This window comes from Protopterus annectens, chromosome 8.part1 (genome assembly GCF_019279795.1).
Source record: "Protopterus annectens isolate FY-2018-M chromosome 8.part1, PAN1.0, whole genome shotgun sequence".
In the NCBI taxonomy this organism is placed as follows: domain Eukaryota; kingdom Metazoa; phylum Chordata; order Ceratodontiformes; family Protopteridae; genus Protopterus; species Protopterus annectens.
In genome coordinates this window covers 156,317,709-156,337,086 of record NC_056742.1, presented here as the reverse complement: position 1 = coordinate 156,337,086, position 19,378 = coordinate 156,317,709, and the positions used below count along the sequence as shown (strand labels likewise).

Sequence of the window (19,378 nt, the reverse complement as noted above, 5' to 3'; positions counted from 1 at the left end):
AAGATATAAAAAAAGAGACAGCTAGTCATATCAGTAGGTTTAAAGATAGTCTAAAGGATTTCTGGTGGATAATAAAATAAACTTACATTAAAGTAGAGCATATCTTTAGGCTTGTGATCAACACCTTTTAACAAAATGAAGGATTTTTCTTTTATTATAAAATAACTTTTAAAATTCCTGCAGTACATGGAACTGAAATGAATGTCTGTCTTCAAACAGTTCACCCTGCTAGACTATACTGACATAATTTTGGACAAGACTTGGTAATTATTTAATGAATTAATTAATAAGCAATTTGTATTTGTGAAAGACTAACTGCTTTACCACTGTTTGCCAATTAACAGCCCCTCACATTAGTAGTTTCCATGAACTTACGTCTTAAGTAGGACTTTCAGAAACTCCAAGAAACATTATTAGCATGTGACGAACATCCCTGCCAAGTGAATGCAAAGGTAGGCATTTGCACTAAACTTCTGCATTCTGTAGGACATTCAAAGGTTATTTTTCTACTGAAAATTGAAATAAAGACACTTTACTTTGATACCAGATAGGGATTGCAAGCACAAAGATTTGCTTTACTTTGATGGGTAAAAATATATTCACCTTAAAGATCCTTTACAGACGATCTTTAAGTAATTCCAGCAGTTACCAATAGCATGCTCTCTCTTTTTTCTTCTGACATAAACTGTAAGTCGCATGCATTACATCACTTGTTAGTTTACTGTTTAAAAATTTTGTTCTGGCTTTTTGCCATTTATATCCACTTCTATCATCTTTGATGAAATATATAACAGTGTGACTTAACTAGGTTTTACTGATTGCACAGAATTAAAAGTTAAGAAAGAAATATCTCATCTAAGATACTACGATGATGATATTGTTTTTGAGGAAAATATGTATTGAAGGCAACAGTGCATTTACTTATACCCAAAAATGCAATGTAAACATATACGAATATTTTATACAAACTGTATAATGATTCACTGGGTGAGATCTTTGCTGGAATTATTACTTCACGTAATCAATGCTACAAGGATTTCATATGAGCTTTTGGACAGTAATGGTATATAGATATATGAAAATTTTCCAGATGTTCCATTCATAGGCTTGACAATTACACAGACCTGAAAAAAGGAAAACATAAATTACTGTTGTAGCTCCACAGACAACCTGCAGTTTCCCATGCTGGGATAAGATGATGATCATTTATCAAGGCCATTTTGGTAACAGAAACCATACACAAATAAGATAACTTACCACTTCCAGAATAGCATGAGCCAGCTCATATGAAGAACTGAAGACTTAGAGCCTTAGTTTGAAATCATGACCTGGACAGAGAAAACACACACTGTGGATTACTTCTTTACAGTTCTAATCCTCTAGTAAAGAAAATACTCATCAATGGTTGTGTACACATTTAAAATTAAAACAGGGCATATATTAAAATAGACTTCATTTATACCAATTCAACACTGATACTTCCTAGGCAATGCAGATGTGCTGTGTTGGTGTACATCTTAACTTGTGTAATAACATACAGTTTACTTACCCGTTTTATTAAGAAAAGAATACAGGTCTCCTAAAATAACAATTTTGGAATTCAGCTCTTCTACAGTTGCATGTGATCTACTAATGCAGCTTACATATTCCAAATTAACTTAGTTTTCTTACTACTTTGTCTCTGTAATTGGTTATTTTTTAACACTGGTTATTCTCATTTAACCTAGTTCATTTAAAGCATTTTGGTCGGAGTTCCACAGCAAAATGATTCTTCTGTCACTTGGTTATGCCTCATTCAATGCATAATGCATTTATTTTATTGGCTCCATTGCCCCAAGAGGTACAGATAAAGTAGACTGGAAAGTGAATGCATTTTATGTACTCATAGAACACAAAGTTCAACATGAGAGAATGCTCACACCAGGATTAAAAATTAGGGTTGTGGAAAACAAGAATGGAATGGCTAGAACAATGAATAAATGCACTCTACTAGAAAACACGTTTAAAAATACATGACTCACTCAATCTGCACATTTGCTTCTGTAATATATAATTCCACTTAACTAACCAACAGATTCCTGCGCTCCACCAGACTATATGTGACTAGTTAAGCTTTCCTAACCATCAGCCCCTAACACTTCAATAGAATAAGCCTGTATATGTCTGAACATTTCGTTTTAAATAACTATGCAGGAAGGCAATGAAGAAAATGTCTCTAATTTGTGAGTAAGCCAGCCAGCAACTTAAATTGTTAGTATCTATTTTGTATGCTACTACCCACCTGCTCCCAACATTCACATCATAGCTCTCAACCGATGGAGACAAATCTCAGAAGAATCAAAGTAAAGACAATCCCAGAAATAATCAGGGACACTTTTAAATGTTAACACTATTAATTTGAGACATCGACAGATTAAGAGAATATGAATTAATATACATTTTTTCTGAAGTAAAATAAGTCTATAACTCTTAATTATTGTCATAATTTAAGTGTAATTCAATACATTTTCTCTAAGAGCTTTAGTTTTAGGACAGATTAAGTGGGGCAGAGCTAAAACTTGGGTGAAATTCAGGGACAGTTGAGAGGTATGACACTTATCACCAAAATCAGTAACAGGTTCCAGTCCCAAATAGAACACACTTCTGGGTGACAATCCCCTGCTATGCACAAGGCTTAATAATTCTAGAAAGTTCATGGATCGGTGCCAGTTATGTCTACAAAGAAATCAGAAACAGGTGCAATCAATTCCCCAAGCCAACGCCTTCGTGGGAATACAACCAAAACAATGATGAAGCACTGATAGAATCCTTTTCTTGCGTTTCAGCCAAAGTTATGCATTTTTAGTATAATGTATTAACGGCAAGAAAAACTGAAACACGCTTGAATACTTGAGAAAATACAGTTTCATTTTTGTGACGCAGATAATGTTGGTCTACCAAAAAGTTACACGAGCTTTTGTTCTCACAGGTCCTCAAAACATTGATGGTAGAAGCTGTAAAGTGCGTTGTTACCACTCCCTTTCACGTGTGTTTGTGCGGAAAACAATTAGGGAGTTAACTCTTCGAAGGCAAACAAAAAGGACAGAGCCTGAGAGGCTTCCGTATTAACCCCAAGAAACTTATTCTCAAATTCAAAGACCACTAAATTTTTACATCACTTTTCCACTGTGGTATTAAAGAGTGCAAGAGATTGCGTGCATTCGAAACATAGTTCACTTATAAGTAGTTATGAGTGAACCCAACAGTCGTATTATAGATTTTAGACAACAGTTTCAAAAATGCAGACTAGTTTGCTGTTTATAATGTTTTGTTGAGTTTAAGCATCCATTTAGTTGACGACCAGAGCCGGCTCGTGCAGAGCAGAGCGCTGGTTACGCCAGCCGCCTCTCTCCATCTGATTCTGCGCACACACAAAGCAAAGCCTGTCATCCTGCAAACACAGCCTGCTCAGCACAGGCGGAGAAAAGCTAGAAAGCAGAGGCAAGCTAAGTTCCGCAACCGAGCATGGCTTCGGGGGACCTTTACGAGGTACTGTAAAAAGATACCGTTAGCTAAAGCTTACTTGTAAGGTTGGAGTAGAGATTTGAAAAGTCAGAGGAGGGCTGCTGCTACTGACAGGGGGCTGATGCTGAGCACTGAATCCAAAACAGCGAGCTACGCAACTCCTTTTGCTAGAAAAGCGGATAACGCAATCACTCGCTCGATCCTGCTCCGGCTCTTTTTTATATATAGTTTGCGTTTGGTTGATCTATAGGCCTTAACAGAGAGCGTCATTATAGTGTTAGAGGTGTGTATCCATATCACCATAGAGTCTAAAAAGTATAGCTAAAGTGAAATATAGTCACGAAGAATGGAATGGAGGTTTCAGTCTTGTTATTGATTGCAAAACAAAATATATACTTTGTAAATGAATAAATAATACGTTGATTTACGTGTTGAACCATTAGCACCTTGATATTTTGTTTTTAAGGACCTAGGATGCTCATCTGTGTGATATCATGTTGGAGGGCATAGTATCCTCTAGTGCTGTGTTGAAAGGCAAAATATTGGTGAAAATGAAATCTGCTTCTTCATCTATGTATCAAAGTTTTGATTTAACAACTGGGTTATTAAATAGAGCTGTTTGATTCGTCGTTTGCTGGTAGCAGTGGTACTGTAATGCTAATAAACGTTTTAATGTAAGATTAGTAGTATTCCAACTGAAATATATACCAAACTGTCTGACTTGCTGTTTATTTATACGTAGTCCTAGATTAGAGCCATGGGTCTTTAGGAGAGCCAACAGCTGATGTATAAGCAACATTGATATGTTGTAAGTAAAATGTGGAAAGGTAGCTGTCTCCTACAGAAGAGCTAACAATAAGGCAAGTTCTGCTAAAACCAGATTTGTACCTGTGACTTCTAGTGATGCTGTTTGGTTTTTTGCTTGCTTCTTTGACGTGGGGGGAACCACAGATGCTGTGGGAAAACCTATTAATTAGCAAACAGTACAGAGCTATATGTGCAGGACATCCACCAGGAAGAGATTTGCAGCTTTCCTGGTAAATGAGAAAAGCCCCAACACTTTATTACTAGACTAGTTATACATTAAGCTGAATAGGATAGTGTATATTTCTGCAGAAAATGTGATGTATTTCAGATAGTTTTTTATGTAGTCACTTATTTGCAGTCTGACTGCTTTGTTGCTTATTGTAAGTGATTCTGAATTGTTTTTCAGAACCTGAAGGAGCTTCGCATTTTATAAGATGCTGTCCCTCAGTTTAGATTCAAGAAGCTTGTTTTCAAATTAAATAAGTTCTTTAAGATGTAGTTGGAGAAGAGAATAAACTATTCTGAGTGCTAAGAATATTTTTAAGCACCTGTGCAAAGTATTCAGTACCCTGCTTTTTTGCTGGATAGTTACTTTGCATTTAGTGTGTTCCTAGAATGCATTTATATTTTTAGTGTTTGGTGATGTCTGCAAACTGCAAATATCCAGAATGATAATGTACTACTATGCCATGGAGCTCTAATCTGTTGAGCAATGATTGTAAAAATCTGTGTATTAATGTAAATGTTTTACTGTGTGTCTGTAGAATTCATTTTTTGTCATTGGATATAGATTAATAGGTGTGTACTAGGCTAATGACCGCAAAGATCCCAAATCTCTGGCAAGTTCTGGTACCCATGATAAGTGTAAGCAGAGGTTTGGGAGATGAAACATTTAGATGCAAGGTGTTAGGAGTGTTCATTTTGCTTCTTGAGTACCCGTCCTCTTACATGCAGGTTATTTATTAGATTTGCTAGCATATTAGAATGGCATTATGTGCAAAATGTGGATTAATTCCTTTAAAAGCTGTACATGATTGCTTTATATATGTTAACATAGTGTAGAAGCAATTAATTTATCTTTGTACCATTGCTAGTGTGGTACTGCCTGCTTTTGTTTTAAGAATGTACTTGTGTTCTTTGAACCTCATAGACTGAGAATGTCACAGTCAAGGTTTATATTCTAATGGGCTCAACTATTCTTCATTTACAAAGTGTGATTCTTAACTTACAAGACCTTCATGTGATTTCTGTCTTAGTTGCATGAATATTTCTTTACTTGTGCTCATAAACTGTTACAGTCACTGTTTTCCTGCTGTCACTTCTAATGCCTGGGCTGCAGGGATTCTGTTACTGAGCAAACTTGTCAGTTTGCCTTAACTTGCAACACAGCATTTGTCCTGTGCCATTCTTCTAGAACCTCATTCTTTGTCTCCTTTCATTGTTTCTTTGTCTTTTCTGTCTCCCATGTTCTTTTCTGTTATTTCATTTCTGTATTCAAAAGCCTTCTGATTGTAATAAAACCTATCCCTGATACCAGTGTTTTTTTCTAAACTGTCTCTCACTTTTCCTGCCTATTTTCTAACTTCTACAACTGTTCCTTAACAACTTGTATTCCATATGTGTTTACTGCTGTTTAGTGTTGGCATGTAAGGTGTATCCTTTGTGTTTATTTCTTTAAGCATTTGTTTGTTTTTTCGCCCAAAACATTTTTTACTCCATCTCACTAAAACAAAGCATTGCAATGGTTATTGCAAATAATTGTCTTTATTTTGATTTTATTGACGCAAGTAGCACATTCAAATTTTCTTAATATAAATACATTTTTGGGGAGCATCAAGAAATTAACTTTAAGCTTACGGCAGCTTTTCCATTTACATTAGTTACTAATCAAACATAAATTGGGATGCTTGAAAGAGACACCAAGCTGAAATAAGCAAATATTCTATCATACACACTAATTACATGTTCTGGATATGTTTTTTTTCTCCTCAGAATAACTATATAGAGATCTTATGATCTACTTTTATTAGTAGTAAATGCTTTTTTTTCTGAAGTAAACTGCTACAAAAAGGTTTTAAAGTTTTTTTTAATTGTGATTATTTTGACTGCTAATTTAGTCCATGGACTGGAAGCCAATTTATATCCTCCTTAACCAAAGACTCTTAAGACAATATCTATACTTCAGTTTGAAATTTCATTTGGATGATCAATCAGCTCTGCAGAGTTACCTATTTTTAAATTGTCAATACTGTGCATTGCTTTTCAGACTAAGCTAGGCAGACAAAAACTTGTATAAAGCAGTTAGCCAATATATGTGTGTATAGCAAATTAATTTTGTTTGCATAAGCAGGAGTGAAGAGAGTATTTTCCTTTTTTATTATAGTTAGCAGATACTGTTAAAATTATGCTTAATGTGTGAATGGAAAATAAAGCATGATGTGTATTTTTAAGCAATACTTTAACCTGGCAGCTGGTTATTGTGGTTAAACGACTACAAAACACATACTGAAACCACAGTAAAACTGAGATGAGATTCAGTTTCCTGAAACCGTTATAAAAACTTTTGAAGTACATGTAGGATGTAATCAGAATAAAGCTAAATGGATGTCATTTACCCACACAGACCAGATGGAAGTAAAGTTTTAATGTATGCTGTGTAGCTCTGTCATTTTGCTTCTGTACCACACTTTTTGATTTGGATTCTCCACCTGGATTAAAATCCAGCAATCTACCCTTTTGTGTTTCAAGTCTTTCCCTAGCTTTCATAAACTCATTTAAATCTTAGTTTTAATTGGTAAGGTATTTTGTAATAATTGGTTATAAAACAAGGCATTTAGTTGTGAATGCTGTTTTGAAGATTACACGATATCCCTAACACATATATATTTTCCTTATAATGCATAACACTTTCTAATTGAAAAATGGTATTTCCATATTCATTTGTCGCATTCCTTTGATTTGATGTTGTGGTGATGATTCTTTAATAAGTTTCTCCATAACTTTTTTTGTGGTGTTTCCCACTTTGGGTGTCAGTCTGCAATAATACTGAAAAGGGATTTTTATTTTTTTTTTTGAAAGTGAAATTTACAATAGTTATCCAAAATTAATTTTTGTATATCAGTTGCATTATATTTTTATGACTTGTTAAAAAAATTTGAATGGGAGAAGGGTCTAGGAAGTTTTTGAACATTGGAACAGATGTTCTTTTTTTCCTGTTATTCAAGTAAGTCCAAGTTATTTATTTATTTATTTATTTTTACATTAGGGCAGTATAAGTAGTTATTCTGATATGCAGTTTATATGTTCAGGGTCGGGATGAGCCCCTCCTGGTGGACAGTGGGTGTAAGACCGACTGCCAATCCTGAGTGTGATACCAATCCATCACTTAATATATTTTCAGACGTGGGAAGAAACTGGATACCTGGTGGAAACCCATGTTGACACAAGCAGATATACAGAGTCTGCACAGAAATCATCCTTGTTGGCACCAGTCCAGAAAAGTAGGTCTTCCCATCATGGCATTATGTTAGCTGGAACAACTGACATCAGAAGATTACATTTTTGATTCCCTGTGCAATAATAGTATTTAGAGAGATGACTTACTGTACAGTGATCCTATTTCTTGTGCATTGTTTGTAAGCTTACCTTTCAATATCAGATGCTGTTTTAAAAGCATACAGCTGGTGTTTATAAATTGAAACAAACTCAGAACCACACAGAAACTCGGCAAACAACGATTATAATCCACCTGCTATGATGACCAAGCTGAACAAATACTGGACACCCAGAGAATTAAAACGGCAACTTTAATCAAATAATACACTTAAAACTATAGACATAAAATCCAACATAAAAATTCCGTTTAAAACTCAGTTAAGCCCTTTCGTTCCATTAATTACAATCTGGGACTTCCTCTGAACTGGCTATTATGAAACTGTTCTCTCAATAAATAATCAGCATTAATTACAAAATAACATCATGTGACCCACACTTCATATTGTCTACCAATAATGTGCTTAGATTAATTATACTGAAATTAAGCTTTAAGTTGTCTCAATTTTAAAACAGAGTTAATAGAGATGCTGTCATTAGTACCAGGTGGACTTGTTGCATCCAGCCTTAGTTGCCACCTTAATTCACAGTCATCCAAATATTCATTTATTATGAATCCTCTAGCACTCTCTTTATTTGTTCTATGAATAAAACTTCAAATACATATGTGTTAAAGTCTCTTATATGTCTCCACAAGACATTTGAAGTTTTTTCTTTTCTAATATCCAACAGGTGTTCATACATTCTGTCTCTTAACTTTCTAGATGTTTTGCCAATACAGAATGCATTACAAAATTTGCAGCTGGCTAAACGTACTATATTTTTGGAATCACAATTGAAATGACCATTTACCATAAAAGTATATCCTCTAATACAAAAACTTTCAGTTCATTTGACATATGGACACTGTGGACAACAACCACATTTAAACATGCCCTTGTTGTTAGCTATATTGTTATGGGCATGTACCCTACTTTCCAAGTAATTCTTAAACAACTTCCCTTTCCTGTACACAATGCTTAATTTTTCACCATTTTTTCTTTTAAAACACCCTCTCCCTTTAAAAAATTCAAATTCTTATTCATGCACATTGCAGTGGCTTGGCTAGCTAAAGACTGTATCATAACACACAATTTTTTGTATTGAAACTAGAATTCTTCTTAAATTAAATTACTATATGTGTTCATTCCACTTTTATCAGTCTGTGGTCAGAAGACCCCATTTAACCTGTTTCCAATAACTTCTCTCCCAATCTCAGTTATAAAACTCCTAGGATACCCTCCTCTTTAAAACATCTCTGCCAAAACCTCACTCGCAGTGGGGGGGGGTTTCTAATATTGTTATTGCAGCAGCACCAACATTTTGTAATGAATACCCCCAACATTACTGTTCAAAGTACTCAAGATACACAAAGAGGTGCATCTGAATCGGTGGACAGTTTTGGCTTACCTTTAACATAGCCAATAGCCCAATTAAGAATGAACATTTTTCTAATTCTAAAATTGCATTTAATTTATGGAAGGTTAACCAGTTTTCCTTTAATGGTGATTTAGGTTAGATTAATAAGGGGAAAAATGAAGTTAGAGGGTCAATGCAAGATGAACTAGCAACATTTGAAAAGAAGTTATTGTTTAAAAAGTTGCAGCTGGAAAACAGCTGCTTGTTGAGAAATATTGAATTGAAGCGAGCGCCAAAGGGGCTCCAGTTTTGCTCGTTCCCTAATGCAGCCCAAGTGGGTTCTGAATTTCATTGTGAATTAATGACTATTTGAAAAGGCTGGCAGTGATTTAATGAGGTTGATTATCAAATAATAATATTGAGCAAATAGAAGTATTATCCAGTGACACAGACATGTTATTGAACAAATCTATTCAAAATGATTTATTTGATCAGTATAAAATGAATTATCAACATGTATTTGACAAAGTGGATAACGTGTGTGCTGCAGTTCTTGAGAAAAATCAATAAATTACATAGAGACATGGAAATGTATAAGAAAGGTGGAGCATGTTCAAAACCACCAAGTTTCCAAGGTAATAGATTGAAGAGCAGATGGAAAAGACCAGTAGGCCATGACCAGGAGTCAACATCATCGAAGTTACTAATAACACAAAGAATGGACTGGCCCCTTTAGTGAAAGCAGTAGTCTGAGATCAAAGAGACTGAAAAATAAATAACGGGAATTTCGAGAGACAACCAAACATAGAAGAGATTTATTCCAGACAGGTGGCCAAATTGAAGAAGACGCAGTGGAATTCTTGCAACAAGAGGAATTGACAACTGGAAGTTTGGCCAATAAGGAGAAAGACAGCTAACCTGGTAAAAAATGACCTTAAAGATTTTGTACTGTACAACTTTTCAAGTAGGGATGTGACTGAACTGCATGCTAATATTTTTAGCTAGGGGTTAATGTTCTTTCCATCTAAGAGAGGTAAGTTGGAGAATGCTTTAATTGATCTTTAACTTTTTACCCATAATTTGAATTTAACATTGTGGTTTCCAGAAAGCAATTCATTAGGTAACTACTACTACTACAGACACTGGGTGTCAGAGTTGTTTCAACCCACCCCTCAAACGCAACATACAGGTTTTTGAGAAAATGTATAAGCTAGATATAAGGCATATCTTGTAGTACACATTGGTCAGTATCTGTAAGTTTCATGGTTAGTAGTAATTGCATTTTCCGTTGTAGTCAGTACTGGAACTAACCATTCATTCATTCATCCATCCATCCCAACCTCCCTTCCTTGTATCTGCATTATCGATTTCAGTGTTCTGGGGCAGCCAAGACTCTCCTGGCACTTGAGCAAAAAACAGAGAAACTACTTCTGGACAGGATATTAGTCTGCACCAGGACACACATTAGAATGTGAAGGATGACCACATCACCTATAACATGTCATTGGGATTAAATGTATAGCTAGTATACATTGTTGTCTTGATGTCAAATGATGTAAACATTTCTGATGTCTCAATATTCAGCATTACCTCTAATTGGCAAATGGTAGGAAATGGGAAGCAGCCTAATGTGTGACTTCAGCAATGATTACTTTCAGAAAGTTATTACAAATGTAGATGATGTGAATGAAGCAGACACTTGAGTCCCTAAATTTCTCATGGTGCTCATGTAATGTGCTAGTTTGTTGTTGTGCATCTGCAGTTTATTAGTGAGTTTGGTGTGCATGACGGTGTAATAGAGCATCCTCTTCAGGACTAGTTTCTTAATATTACTCTCACTGAGTGCAGGAGTAGTTTCTTCTCTGTCTGAAACTAGATAAAATACATATCCAAGAATAAATGAATGCATTTTTGTAAGTGATTCTTCCCTTGGAAGCACACCTGTATTTATTATTTATCCATTGTTTATCTATTTTGGCATTTGTTGACTGGATATGTCCAACTGGGCGAGGAGCCCATTTTCAGAGGAGGGTGGAGTCCTGTACAGTTACACACCAAATTACAATTATTACTAATAAGCAAATTACAGTTATTACTTAACATAATCAAGTTGTATAATAGTAGCAACAATGGAATAGAAGAGTATATTGGGTATAACATTTATTGCAAAGAGAATTTTGCACAGAAATATACTCCATTGATTAAAAAGTTACATACAGGCAGCTCTGTTGATTTTTAGCACAGTTTTGCCAAAGTCAGCAATTTTAAGAACTGTCATCCTCTCATTACTTCATGTTTTCATATACCCAATTTAAAGGACAACAATGGGATTTTATTATTAAATGCTCAACTTTTCTGTCCTTTTTCTCTCTTTATTGTCCCTGCTATGAATAAACAATATCACAGTATTTAAAATATTTTAAATTGACTGCTTCTCTCCACTAGAACAGTACCTTACTGTACTGTGGTAGTTTCACTCACTTTCAAAAAAACTTTTATCCCACCCTGGAAAAGCTTGCTGTAGTCTCCAATTCATTGATGTCATCAGTGCCACTGAATGCATATAGTTTTCTGGCCAATTCCCTCTCCAAACTGACATCACCATAACCGTCCTAAAAACCCACTCATGCTGTGATGTCACAGCTCCCTGGTCCTTCCACTACCCATACAGAAAAAGGCTAGAACAAGAAAACAGTACACGAGTCAGGTCACCTGCTGTGAGCTATCAAGTCACAGCAGGTAACAGCTCTAGCACTTTGACAGCTAGAGAAGTTAGATGTGAAGTGGGATGGGAGATGAGTCGAAGTAGTATGATTCAGGCTTCACAAAAAACTGCAGTTTAGCCATTTGAAAAAGAAGCCGCAGTAAAAATCACTTTGAAAGCCTGTTCTGTGGCATTTGCAATGTTTGTGTTTAGTCATTGAACAATATGAAATGTTACTTAAAACTGACTGAAAGACATTATTGTATGCATGGAAAATCAATGCAGTGATAGCTTTAGGAAAAAAGAGGCCTGCATAATGTAACATTTTGCAGACAAGCACTGCATTGTGGAATACCTAGAGGCAGACTAAACAATCAGAATTACTTCAAGATGCCAGACCCCATGTGGTCAGACTCCGAAATTACATATAAAAATATTTACAAACCTGTAAATAGTCCCAGAGTGGTGTTAAAATGTAGGAAACCCCAAACCATGATGAAATAAATGTTTTTGAGTCTGTGGGTGTGGTTCTCCTTTAAGTTAAATTATTACAGTCATAGCTGGAGAACCTGATAATGAAAGGCATAATTTTCCCCAAAACAAATAAGCATTTAAAATAAAACTGGTTAATTTAAATTTGTAGCATCAGTGTCTTTTCTATCTGGAGTATTTTAATGTTATACATAGAAATCTTGTGTGTTAAATTGAGTGTAAGGGTATGGCTGGCTATGTAATATACACCTATACTGATTTATGAATCAAAGCAAAAGTAAAAAAAAAATGTGAGTTGAGGTATATTAATTTTTTAAGGAGCCTGGGCTAATGTTGACATTTTGTTGAGTTGACATATTTGTTTTTTGCAGATTTGATTTTTTGCTCTAGCCATCCTCCTTGGTAACAAAGCTGTCCCTCCTGACATATTCATTCTATCTTGAAGAGAGACCTTTATTTCTTTCTTTTTCTTGGGGGCAAACGTTAAAAAGACTGGGAAGAGATCTGTCATTCATGAGGATGATCAGGGTTTGTCCTTGAAACCTTATCCCCATGGCACATGCTAATGTCAGGCTTCAGCATGCGGTGGTAGTCAGCAATTATGTCTTTTTACAAATTATTTAACTCCTCTAGATTGAGATGCACTCCTTGAAGCCAGCACTCCCATCTGGCTTGTGGTCTCCGCAAAAGACTCCATAGAAAACCATGTGGCCCACTATTCCCCTCCCCAAAGGAAGATGATAATGGCCAATCTTTCTTACCCCTCTTTGTTCCTGTGCCAGCTATATCCAGTGATTTAAGTTCTGGTTGCTTGAGCTGTAGTCAGGGCTTTATACCTCTACATTAGAAGAGCTGGCATTTAGTTTAAATAATATGATCTGTGATGTTTTTAAATGTAAGGCTGCTGAGGCTGGTGGGTTTTGTTTTTAGTGGAAGTCTATCATGTTTATGATTCCATTATGGGTTACCATGTCTGAAGGCTGTGGATAGGTCTAGAAATAAGCCTGACAAAGCATTTCTTGATGTTTTTTCTCAGAAGTCTGAGAGAGAGCATTAAGGCTATGATTACTGAATACCTTTTTTGGAGGTATGCTATGAGCTGAGAAGAAGATTATATCTTGACAAGTAAGAAGAGTTGCTGTTGTACTAGATGCTACAAGGTTTAATATAAATGCACAGGGCATGTGGAGTTAATCTTGGTAAACATGGTTTTACTGCAACTAATTATTCGGTTCATTTGTTGCAGCACATTGACAGGAATGGAACCAGCTTCTTTCTTTGTAGAAGGCACAGTGCCTGTTTGCTTACATGCATTTATGAGAAGACTTGCAGGGATGGCCAGAAGGTATGCAGCCATTTTTAATAAGTTTGGGGAGCAGACAAACAGAGTCATGTTTTGTTTAGAATGTTTCTTATCGTAAATATACCTATTCCCTGCACATGGAATTTTGTGTGGTAGGACTAGAAAATTGCTGTAGATGGGGGGGAGCAGAGTGACTAGGCTGGCAGGACTGATTCAGAATTTTCTTAGGAAGTCAGCAGTCACTTTGCCATTGTCATTGTCATGAGATGATGCTGAGGTGTGATATTAGTACCAGGTTTTAGTAATTGTACCAGAAATATTTGGAAAGCTGATTGTAACATAATTCATTTTAATTGTTTTTTAATTGTTTTGGTAATTGAATTACAAAGCAAACTAGAAGTACCCTAGGAATAAGTGTGTGTTTGGAAATTAGTTTTAGTAAATTATATCCATGATTTTTAATGATCTGCACAGGTGTAAAGTACAAGTGTTTATGCTTCCAGTGTCCTCTAGGGCAGTGGGGTATTTTACATCCTTAATGATGTCAGTGGAACAGGACTATTAAGGATTTTGTATATGGCTGAGTAAAATTGGTTAGATGCATCACCCATAAAAGGAAGTCATTGAGGAGCTTTACATTTTGTTTGTTGGATCAACTAATTTACAATATTTACATCAGTGTATTTAAAGCTACATTTAGTAAGGTATCAGATTTTTTTTTGCTTTCTCTCATTCCAAATAGTTAGAGGACTATGTTCACTGATATAATCTTCAAGTAATCCTACTGATGAAATAGGCTTGTAATCTAGATATTAGTATCCAGTCCTGGATAATGGCTGTTTCGGAAGTAATTGGCAGCACACGTGGGTAGCGAATAATTGAGCACGGCTGTGAAGCAATATTTTTCTGTCCTTTTGTTGACTGGTTAAGTGCCTATATTTAAGCTACCAAGCCTCAATTCAGACTTTTACTCTACTCTAATAAATTGCCACCGTGGTCATTTTTGATTCTCCAAGGCATGGGATAGTAGAATGTATAAATAAGCAATTTGAATGATTTGCCAGGTTCTCCTTAGTTGCACAATCCTCTTGAACCAAAACGTCTCAGTTTCTGTGTATGTAATAATTCACAGTCATGATTTCAATTTAGTATAGCGTCTTGCCCCACATTTGACTTGTCAACTACTAATTAAAAGTAGATTTTAGTCAGAAATACTAGCAATGTTTTCATTAATAGTAAACGGTATTGTAGTTTTAAATCACTCTGATTTGTTTTAGTTTTACTTATTTGCATGAATTGCTTAATTGCCCAGTCAGAGGGACAACCAAAGAATTAAGAAGGTATTAACATTTTGTAATACTCCCAAGAAGGCACACTGTCAAAGGAAAAAACTTCAAAGACCAATTCACGTTAGGTTCAAGCAAGGCACCCTTTATTACTTGCAGCAAGGAGACAAAGCATGTAGTTACAAGGTTTGTCTGAATTATTGGTGATTAGTATATTATACAGTTCTCTTCCTGTCACACAGAAAATGTTACTATTCTATTGCTGACATAGTTAGATACAGCTTTCTGTATGTTCTACAGAAAATGTTGCTAGATTTATTGCTGACCAAGTTAAATTATCTGCTGTTTTGCAAAACATTTTGAGAAAAACAACCTGACCTTGGGCTTATTTTAGTCCATTTCAACTTTTCATTTCTTCAATTGTACTGTTCTAATACATGTGTTACATTTTGCCTAGATTCAAGGTACATTTTGAGCTTTGGTACAAGTAATGCTGACTACGGTTTAAACTTTCAAGCATCTATTGTTTTCTTTATCAATAGCTTCTAGCAGCTGCATGTTTTCTCATGGCATAAGCAGAAATGAATATCCCTTTAAGTTTCATGACATTAGCAGAAATGAAATGCTTCTTGTTTAGTTTCTAATAGCTGTGCAGATTCATGCAGTGTGAACAGAATAAATGTATTAACCCTTTTAAACCTCAAATGCACTAAGCATGCATATTACTATTACACATTTTTCTAACATTTCCCCCCTTTTATTCTACTTTCAAGATAAGCATAAACAATTTTTTCTTCCCCTAACCTCTTCCTACTCAGGATTTGCAGTTAAGAGAGTCATTCAGTTTAAACTTATGAAAGCATTTTCAGTTTTTCAGCAATTCTTCAAGTTCAGCACCTTGGTATAAGGTTTCTGAAACGGACATGTCTATAAAGTCTTTAATCAGTCTTTTCATGCTGGGGATGCAGCAGCACACACATACCACCAGTAGGATCATTCCTACACAGATGGCAATCAGGATGTTCATCAGGATACTGCCCCACCCCCCAAACAATTTCTGGAAAAGGTCTGTCAATGGATTTGGACCTGGTTTGGTCATGGCTGACACCTGCTGAATTACCTCAAGATGGTTGTCTTATCTCATGTTTTGTGGTCAGGAATATACGAACATCACTCCTGCTAGATTAAAGCGCACATACCTCCTCTCACTGCTAGGGTGAAGTCAAGAGCCATGCAGTTTTGAAGCACTACTGTTATCATGGCAGTCAGTTCATCAGTCACCAATTTTAGGGCAGAAAAGGTTGCATTGCTCATTATTTCGAGAAGTTTAGACAATTTTCTCAGTTCCCAGATTGATGTTATTGCTCCATATGCTGGCAGTACACCTGCCCACGAGATAACAGTATCACTCAAGTTAATATGTGACAGTCCATTTTTCCCTAGGCATGATGGTTTTTCCAGCGTGCATTGATTTGCCCCACTGGATTGACAGGTTACTTGACTTCTCGAACATTCCGAATTCTCCCTTGAGGTAAAACTGCTGTGTGTCGTATGGCCGGAACCAGGTACCCCAAAAAACAACTGCCAGACCAATTCTCAGGTAACCACTTATATGCTTTCCTACCACATACAAAGTAACAATCTTCTACTTTGGTAGTAACTTTATTATGTCCTGGCTCTGGATGAAACATTTTTTTGTCTATTATAGACAGTTGTCTATAAAGGTCAGCATTATGTTTTATTTCACCAGTTGTCCTATGCATCAGTTCAACAAATGAATCATAGCTCGTGTTGCAATAGGATCCTATGTTATCAGGTTTAGTGTAGCATCTATAGGGTATTTCACATTGCAATTGCTCCAACCCACCTGAACTGTATCATTTTTGTAAAAACACACAGTCCCCTTCTGTTGAACAGACAAGTGCAATGCTACTTTATCTTGTGATGTGACATCTGATGTATTATAAATTAAGTTTTCCCAGGTATTGTTGGCTCCTAGGGGGACTGAAGTTAACAGTAACCCCCCATATGCTGTTGGCAAAGCTGTGCAAACTCGCGTTGCTAAAGTGGTTAGAAAGACCTTCTACATTGCCCACCTGATCATGAAACGATTCACATCCAGATCTAGTGAGGTCATTGTTCCCCTGTACTCGTCACTTATCAGACCAATGATAGAGTACAATGCCCCATTCAGGATTTATCTCACCCGACATCTGCAGCAATTGGAGAGACCCCAAAAGTTCCTCACCAAAAGGATAAAGGGACTCCAAAATCTGTCATATGCTGCCAGATTGAAGAAACTCCAGCTCTATTCAGTCGCATACCATCTGCTCAGAGGTGACATGTGCCTGACATACAAGGCCATGTCCAACCCGGAATTAATGGACATGCTTCACCTCAAAAAATCCAAATCCACCAGAACCACTAGAGCAAGCGACTTAAACCTTAGCACGGATATAAATCGGACGTGCTGGAGGGATAGATTTATCTCTCAGAGACTCCCTATGCTGTGGAATAAAATCCCGGTCCATGTTAGGCAGAGCACCTCGCTGGCTCTGTTCAAGAGAAATCTTGACCTGTGGATGGGAGATCGTAGGTTTACCCCGGGAATCATCTCTGGGTCACTGCTGGACAGAGGCACAACAAACTAATGGGCACAGTATTTTTTCATATAAGGGGTGGCGTAAGCCACAAAACTTTGGGCTAGGCTTATAAATGCCTTAGGGCAGATAGCCTAGTACAAACCTATGAACCTATGAAATTCGAAACATTGAAGGTCTCTGCATACACATATTTGATTGCCTGGTAAGTGTTAAAGTTTGGGTGCCACTCTGCACGCTTGTTCAGTTCAGTTTGTGTGGCTGTGAAAAGGAATGGCCACACAAAAAAATTGTCACTAGTACAGTCAACAGGATGGTTATGCAATACTTCTGAGGAAATGGTTGTCCTGCATTTCTGTTTTATCCAACTCTTCTGAATAGGTGCATTTGGATCTTACTGGATTCTGTCATCTTTATTTCAGACACGTGTTCTTACTCTCTGCCCTAATAGGACCTTCAGCACCGATGGTTTCTTCACTGGGGTTGAGACGGATCAGTCCTATTGATCTGACCCCCCTTTGTAGCCAGACTTTGTGCTGAGGGCCCCGATGGGGAGGTAAGATTTTTGTCCTGTTCAAAGTTCTCAACTAGTTTGCAGTGTGTCAGGTGGATCCACGAAGCTCGCTCTGCTATCTTGACTGCAGTGGGGGGTTGAAAGAAGCACCTGGTAGGGACCTTCCCACCTTGGCGATGACCAATTCTTCTTCTTGATATTTTTTATCCACACCCACTCTCCGGGCGTTACTGCCACTTCTGATGTCTCGGTTTGTTTTCTATCTGAAACAGAATTTAACTGCAAGCAGATGTTTAGAATTCAGTAACTTTCTCATATATTCAGCTAGAGTGAAATCAGCTTCCTGGTCTGACGACATGAGAAGTTTCCACTGGGGTGTGTAGTAAGCCCTTCCAAATAATTTTTCAAAAGGAGTCAAAGTGCCAGGGGTAAACAGTATAACCAGTTTTTTCCTGTCTCGGCTATTAATTTTCTCAATTTGTTTTTTAATATACCATTATGCCTTTCAGCTAGCCCTGCAGATTGTGGATGGTTTGCACAATGATTTTTTAAAGAAATACCAAAATGCTTACTCAACTGCTGTATGGTTTGATTTACAAAGTGTGTACCATTGTCACTGTAGATCCTTTCCGGAATACCAAACCTAGGAATGATTTCTTTGACAAGTACTTTTGCCACCATAGCTGCATCTGGATTTTTGGTTGGAAAGGCTTCCATCCACATGGAAAACATATCTACAATGACAAGACAATACTTCTTATTTTCACATTTGTTCAATTCTATGAAATCCATACAGATAGTGTGAAATGGATATGGTGGTGTTGGAAAACTCCCTTGCTTGGGCTTTATCACCCCTGTGCATGATGTTTGTTACAAATCTGACACTTCAAGCAAAACTTTTTAGAGTAGTTTGTAAATCCGTACGTTGTGAACACCTGGTTCACCAGCTGTACCATTCCCCCCTGTTGAGACATGGCACTGCCCATGGCTCAACAAAGCTGCATATCTAAACAAGTTAGAGGGTAGTATCGGTTTCCCTTCTCTTGAGATGTACAGCCCCTTTTCGAGAATTGCTCCTCGTTTTATTCATCGTTGTTTTTCAGCTTGCGTAGTGAGTGTCTGCATTGTTTTTAACATTTCTAAGTCTAAAATCTCAGAGGGCTGTAATTCCTCATTTAAAAGAAATACTTCTGTGGCTGCTTGTTTTGCAGCTGTATC

The 19,378-nt window shown here is 36.6% G+C and overlaps 1 protein-coding gene and 1 long non-coding RNA gene across 2 annotated transcripts in view; one reads left to right on the top strand and one right to left on the bottom strand.

Annotated features, from left to right (window-relative positions):
* Positions 1–372: 372 nt before the first annotated feature.
* LOC122810264 lies at positions 373–3,103 on the bottom strand. Its single transcript, XR_006366071.1, has 3 exons — positions 2,505–3,103; positions 1,258–1,328; positions 373–1,124 (listed from the first exon to the last, which is right to left on the bottom strand). It is a non-coding gene; the product is annotated as an uncharacterized LOC122810264 (long non-coding RNA).
* A 28-nt stretch (positions 3,104–3,131) lies between these two features.
* CDYL2 (chromodomain Y like 2) overlaps positions 3,132–19,378 on the top strand; it is a 477,019-nt gene continuing 460,772 nt past the window's right edge. The window contains exon 1 of the mRNA XM_044081802.1: positions 3,132–3,528. Coding sequence (XP_043937737.1) covers positions 3,505–3,528 — 24 coding nt within the window. The 5' untranslated portion in view covers positions 3,132–3,504. The remainder of the gene's footprint in view (positions 3,529–19,378) is intronic.